Source organism: Coturnix japonica, chromosome 7 (assembly GCF_054131305.1).
Source record: "Coturnix japonica strain WE chromosome 7, WE-NBRP24, whole genome shotgun sequence".
Classification (NCBI taxonomy): domain Eukaryota; kingdom Metazoa; phylum Chordata; class Aves; order Galliformes; family Phasianidae; genus Coturnix; species Coturnix japonica.
In genome coordinates, this window is record NC_140669.1 from 12,130,329 (window position 1) to 12,137,003 (window position 6,675).

Sequence of the window (6,675 nt, forward strand, 5' to 3'; positions counted from 1 at the left end):
GTTTTATTTTCCTTCTAAAAACAGCGGCGTCTCCTTGAAAACGCGCTGCTGCCCTCTGTAATGCTGGGCTCCACGGCGGGGACGATGGCTCCGCACTGCCCCCCATCACCCCAGCTCCCCGCTGCCCCCCTCCCCGCCGCTTCCCAGCGCGGCCCCGCGGGGGCGCCGTCGGCCCGGCCATGCCCGCGGCGGTGCGGGACCGCGCGGCCCCGGGGTGCGCCCGCAGCTCGGCGGGGCGGAGGCTGCGTGCACCTGGCCGGCTCACCCCGGCCGCTGGGGGCCCGCCCGCCCTCGGGCTTGGCTGCGAGGCTGCCGGATGGGAAGCGGAGCCTTTACCTCGCCCTCGAGGCTTACCCGCAAAGGGAAACCCGGTCGCAGAGATCGGGGTCCCGTTATGTCCCCTTCCCCTCCCCGCACCGCGCTGCCCCGCGGCGAAGCGAGCCCCCGCCCCGCCGAGCCAAACGCACGCTCACACCCGCCCCGTCGCAAAAGCAACCCGACGGTAAACTTTCTAATGCCTTCTCCTTTCAAGTGCTTAAAAGGCAAAGGAACAACCCGGGGAAGGGGGGTGGGGGAGCACCCAGCTCCCGGCCGGGGTCGACCCGTGCGGCGCGATGCGGTGCGGTGGGTGTGTGCGGGAACCGGGAGGGACGGGGGGAGTTAAAGGAACAGCGCAGTTAATAGCTCCGCATAAGGAAGTTACTGTAATAGCCCGGGGGGGCAAAAGACTTAACTTAATCTCCCAAATAGTGAGGAACCCACGGCGGCTCTGTTATAGGTTGGAGTTCCCACGTGGTTTTAACTCCTGTATAAAAGTTTCAGTAGAAAGTGCCACAATGTCGTGATTTTGCAGGGTGGGGGGGAAATGAGCAGGAGGAGACGCGCGGCCGATGAGCGAGGAGCGAGCCGCTTCCCCGAGCCCTTCCACTGCGGAGCCGCGAGGGAACATCAGACGCGTTAAAAAAAAGCCCCAACCAAACCAAAACAAAACGCGGCGTTGGAGCCGGCGCACGGTGAGCGGAGATCAAACAGACGCGGAGAGAGAGAGAGAGAAGGAGGGAGAGAGGGAGAGACAGATTAACTGGAGCAGCGGCGGCGGCAACAACAACAACAACAACAAAAAATCATACTTATAATAATAATAATAATAATAATAAAAACCCAAACCACCAACAAAGGAGATATTGTTTAAAAAGAGCGAGCGAGGCAGCGAGCCGCAGCGCCGGGCTGACCGAGTGGATCCGCGCAGCACTCCCGGGACCGCCGGCACCGCGCTGAGTCCCCGCGCAGCGCTGCGGAACCGAGCGGGGATCGCCGCCGCCGCCGCCGCATCCTCCGGAGCCTCCGAGCGGATCTCCCGATCCCGCCGTCGCGGGGAGACGCCTCGGCACCGTGGAGCCGTCGGCCGCTCACCCGCCGCCCGCGGCCCCCGCCCCGGCGGTGCTCCGCGTCAACTTTGGCGGCGCGTCGGGAAGCGGCGGGCGCTGAAGGAAGGAGCGAGCGGAGCGAGCGGAGCGGCACAGAGACCCGCACCCACGGCCTGTGGATTGTTGTCTTGCGGGGGCGGAGTGGGCGGGGGGGTACAAGTGGCATCTCTCCCCCCCACCCCCCCTCCTCCTTCCAGGCTATAAATTGGATTGTATATAAATCTGCTTCGGTTATCTCCCTGACCCCCCTCAATGACGCCGGACTAAAGAGCTCTCTCCGCGGCCCGCCCGGACCCTGCCGAAGCGAGCGATGGACCACGAGCGGCGGCGCCCGGGGATGCCCCTCTGAAGCGCCGCGGGGCCCCGGGGCAGCGCGGCGCCGCCTCCCCCAGCTCCCCGGCTCCCCTCGCACCTCCGGCCCCGCTCCCCCTCCCTCCTTCCCCGGGCTGCGCGGCCACCCCCTCACCTGCTGCCGTCCCCCTCCCCCGCGGAGCCGGGCGCTCGGTGCGCTCAGCCCCGCCGCCCCCCCCTCCCCCCCTTTTCTCTCCCTCCCTCCCCAACTTCGGTTGCCTGCGCGGGCGGCCTCCCCCCCTCCGCCTCCCCGGCGGCACACGCCGCTTCCCCGGGCCCCCCTCCCTCCCTCCCCGCGCGGAGCGGTTGCGGCCCCCGGCTTGGCTGCCGCCGCCCCCTCCGCGCCGCGGAGCGCTCGGAGCGGCGCTGCCTGCAGACGGGCTCCCTGCGGCGCTCCGGGCCGGCCCCAGCTCGGCCCCCCGCTCCTCCGCCATGGACGGGGCGGCTCGCCGGGGGGTGCTGGCCGCGCTGCTGGCCTGCGGGCTGCTGCTGCTGGGAGCCGCCGCCACCCCGACCCCGCCGGCTCCCGCCGGGGGCTCCCCGCAGGACACATGCACCTCCTGCGGCTTCCGGCGGCCCGAGGAGCCGGGCAAGGTGGACGGGGATTTCCTGGAGGCGGTGAAGAGGCACATCCTGAGCCGGCTGCAGATGCGGGACCGGCCGAACATCACGCACGCCGTGCCCAAGGCGGCCATGGTCACGGCGCTGCGCAAGCTGCACGCCGGCAAGGTGCGGGAGGACGGCCGCGTCGAGATCCCCAGCCTGGACGGGCAGGCGAGCGCCGGGCCTCCGGCCCACGACCCCGTCTCCGAGATCATCAGCTTCGCCGAGACAGGTGGGCGCCGCCCGGCCCCGAGCCGCTGCCCTCTGCCCTGCCTGCCCCGAGTCCCGCAGCCCCGCTGCCTGTCCCCTGCCTGTCCCCTGCCTGCTCCTGCTGCCCGTCCCTTGCCCGCTGTGGGCCCTTGGCTGCTGGGCTCATCATCCCGTCCTTAGCCTCTCCTCGTTCCGCCCCGGCCCGCAGCCCCTCGCTGTCCCGCACCCCTGTGCCCGGCTGTGCCCCGTCAGCCCCCTTGCCGTGTCCCCCCTGCGGGTTTCCGTGCAGCGCTCCTTCCAGCCGCTCGCCTCTGTCCCCTGCATCCCTCTGTTCCTCCTCCGCCTGTCCCACTCCGTTCCTTGCATCCCTCACCGCAGCTGATGCCCTTCTAATTCCTCTGCTCCGCAGCGTGCATCCCTCTGTTGAGGTCTGCTTGCCCTCCCTGTCCGTTCGTTCCCTACGTATTTAGCCTTCATTCACGGCGTTGGCCTTGTCTGCCTCCTGCCGCTGCTGTTTGTCTCCCCTCTGTCCATCTGTCCCTGTGCTGATTGTGCCATCCATCCCCACCGTCCCGGCCGCCTCAATCCCGCGCATCCCCTGCGGTTGCATGGCACTGAGTCCCTTTGCGGAGCTTCCCAGCAGTTCACCCGGGCGGCCGCTGTGCCGGTGAACTTTGCACATCTGCAGCGCTCTGTGCACTGCTGCCTGCTGTCTATCTGCCCATCTCTCCTTGCCCTCATCGCTCTTTCACTCGGTTCTTTTCTCTGCCTCTCTATCACTCTGTGGCATCTATAGATCATTTGTCCACAAAATAAATCTCTTTCTAGCCTGGATGCTGCCTACTCATCTTCTTTATCTACCCTCCCACTTAGCAAAGCATATACATTTACAGTATCTATGGGATCTGTTGCATTATACATATGCTTGTTATATTCACATACAAAATTGATGGGCGCACACAATCTCGTGCAACACAAGTGATGGGGATCGGTGCAGCAATGCCGCCCTGTTCTTTTTCTGTCGCTGTCACCACAGTTCATGAAGAAGTTGTGTATTTATTAGTGTGCAGAAGGTGTTTTCACAGCATACAGCATTGGCGTTATTTGTTGGTGGGCTGTTGGTGGGAGGTGTGGGGTGGGCTTCTTCCACTTGCTTTTCAATGAACACTTTGAATATCGCCTCAATGTAAGACATACAGAAATGCAGTGACAATTCCTTGTCCCTCAAATATTGCAGGGTGAGGAATGGGCCCTGCAGGTGCATTAGGAGGGAAGGCATCTAAGGGTAACAATTGGAGACACTGACTGTGCAAAAAATCATTGACAAAAACTGCAGGGATTCGTAGGAAAACAGAAGGAAGAGAAATCTTCGCTGGGCTGTGTGCAGAAAGAAGTCAAGCAGATAAGGACAGATGAGAAAATGCCTCTCCGGCAGTAATTTAAATAGCGACTGCGAGGCTGTGATTTGAGCACCAGCATTACTGTCCCCGCTGCAAAGGCACATTCATCACCTACGCCCGATTTGGTTGGGACTTAACAGCGCAGAACGGCAGCGGGGACACCGGTGTTGCTGCAGCAATGCATGCAGCAGCGCCTGTGTTTACAAATAAGGGGTTATGTCAGACATTTGGTGACATTTGGTTTCCTGGGATAATGTCACTGCTGTAATTCTGATGTTATCGAGGAGAGCAGTCGGTGCAGGGAGAGCGACTGCTTCGTTTGGTCGCATCTATGCGAGTTATTGCTGCGAAGGGAAAGGCAGAGGTTGGGATGGTGAATGGCAGATATTGTACCAGGATAGGAGGGCTTCGCTTCATCTGTAGGACACATAGGGACGTTATTGAAATATTTTTCCCCCTATCTCATGGATCTTCTCTGCTAAATGGCTCTGAGAGTATGTGAAAATAGAAACAAAATCCCTGGTTTGGCATTGACGTTTCAGTGGTTGCTGAAAGGACTCGCTGTGGGAATCGGCCGAGAGCTGAAAGTTAAAACTATTCTTAAACCAGCAAGATAGGGCAGTGCGAGCACTGGTCCTTTCAAGGTGCTGTTGTGGTGTCTGTGCAGCTCTCCGGCTGCCAAAAAACCCAGTGTTGTTGGGAGAGCCCCGGCTGGCGGCCGCATCCGACCCATTCGGCTGCAGCCCGGCAGTTTGTTTCGATTGCAGTTTGGACTCTCAGATTCAGTGCATGCCTTCTGGCTGATGCAGCCCCATCGCCCTTTCGGTCAGCTGTCTTCCGGTGTTGCCGCTGAACCCAGAACAGCACAAAAGATACGTTTTCTTTTTGACTTAATCTTGCTGATCTCTCCTTATCTTGCAGACGATCTGGCCTCATCTAGAGTCCGCCTCTATTTCTTCATCTCGAATGAAGGGAACCAGAACTTGTTTGTCGTTCAAGCCAGCCTGTGGCTTTACTTGAAGCTGCTTCCATATGTCTTAGAGAAAGGCAGCAGGCGAAAAGTAAGAGTCAAAGTCTATTTCCAAGACCCGGACACTAGCAACAAGTGGAATGTGGTTGAAAAGAAAGTCGATCTCAAAAGAAGTGGTTGGCACACTTTTCCCATGACAGAGGCGATCCAGGCTCTGTTTGAGAGAGGAGAAAGGAGACTGAACTTGGATGTTCAATGTGAGGGCTGTGAAGAGTATTCAGTGCTGCCAATTTATGTGGACCCCGGGGAGGAATCCCACCGGCCTTTTTTAGTGGTGCAAGCCCGCCTCGCTGATAACAAACACAGGATCCGGAAAAGAGGCCTGGAGTGCGATGGCAGGACCAATCTATGTTGCAGGCAACAGTTTTACATTGACTTTAGACTCATTGGGTGGAATGACTGGATCATAGCACCATCAGGTTACTATGGGAATTACTGTGAAGGGAGCTGCCCGGCCTACTTGGCTGGCGTCCCGGGGTCGGCTTCCTCCTTTCACACCGCCGTCGTGAATCAGTACCGAATGCGGGGGCTGAACCCGGGCACCGTGAACTCCTGTTGCATTCCAACCAAACTTAGCACAATGTCAATGCTGTACTTTGATGATGAATACAACATTGTGAAAAGGGACGTTCCCAATATGATTGTGGAAGAATGTGGTTGTGCTTGATTTGAGGTGTGTTTTTTTTTGGGGGGGAGAGAAAGAGAGAGAACATTCCCGTACGAGATGGTGTTGGAGGAAGTTTCACTGTGTATCCAGGCATCAGTGTTGAAAAGTCACTGTGGAAAAGTTTGATGAAAAAAAAAAAAAAAAGAAAAAAAAGAAGTAATTTCACTTTGGTGTCAGGACAGTGGCAGTTTGTGGATCTTGGACACTTATATATCCTACCACTTATAAGTTAATGCTATGAGATATCTTAAAGACACACACACACACACGCACACACACACACCGTGCGCACACACAACCACGCGCTCGTGCACACACAGACACACAACACAGACACGAGGCAGCTTGGGAAAGGGACATGAGCACGGGAAGGCAGTGACCAGTGACGATGTACCTACATGCCTGCCAGTACAAGTGGACGGCTGCGCAGCTGTATCCCCACCTGCCAGCAAAGCCAGACCGAAATGAGCTCCCTTTGCTCAGGCAAAAGCACAGACTGCGAGAGCACAACGTATTCTTGCACGCAGGTGTCGAAATGACCAAACTTAGAGAGAAAAGAAAAAAAAAAAAAAAAAGAAAAAAAAAAAAAGAAAGAAAAAAAAGTCGACTGTCACCTCTTAGGTCTAGTGGGAAGCTGCAGGACACCTGCCTTTGTAGGTGATCACTTCCTCTTAATTTAAAGTTATCTAAATATAAGCATCACAGAAACCCATATCTTCCTACAGCACTTCCAGTAAGCACTTCTACTTCGGTAACATCTGAGAGAGAGAAGACAGACACGTACGCAGCTGCTGTTTCTGACGTCGGACTGTTGTGGGGTCTGATGCTGTAACTGACCGCTAGCAACCTGCGGATGGCTGTACCTGTTTGTGTCTTCAAGAAGGGGGTCTGACACCGTATCTGGACTGTGTTGACCGTGAGCATCTCTCACTGTTCCGGGAGCAAAGAGTCAGAGCTGCAATCTCTGTTCTTCGGCAGGGGACTCGG

At 58.1% G+C, this 6,675-nt stretch overlaps 1 protein-coding gene and 1 long non-coding RNA gene across 2 annotated transcripts; both read left to right on the plus strand.

The window, feature by feature from the left end:
• Positions 1-264: 264 nt before the first annotated feature.
• On the plus strand, positions 265-1,177 carry LOC146760075 (uncharacterized). Its single transcript, XR_014948293.1, has 2 exons — positions 265-502; positions 854-1,177. It is a non-coding gene; the product is annotated as an uncharacterized LOC146760075 (long non-coding RNA).
• Positions 1,178-2,206: 1,029 nt separating this feature from the next.
• INHBB (inhibin subunit beta B) lies at positions 2,207-5,844 on the plus strand. The gene is made up of 2 exons (XM_015868841.3): positions 2,207-2,613; positions 4,913-5,844. Exons 1-2 carry the CDS (start codon positions 2,211-2,213, stop codon positions 5,686-5,688), a joined length of 1,179 nt encoding a protein of 392 aa, XP_015724327.1. The 5' UTR covers positions 2,207-2,210; the 3' UTR covers positions 5,689-5,844.
• Positions 5,845-6,675: the final 831 nt, after the last annotated feature.

Coding starts and splice junctions, on each gene's coding strand:
- INHBB (XM_015868841.3), top strand. CDS start 2,211: ATGGACGGGGCGGCTCGCCGGGGGGTGCTGGCCGCGCTGCTGGCCTGC. Junction 2,614..4,912: donor CATCAGCTTCGCCGAGACAG/GTGGGCGCCGCC, acceptor CTTATCTTGCAG/ACGATCTGGCCTCATCTAGA.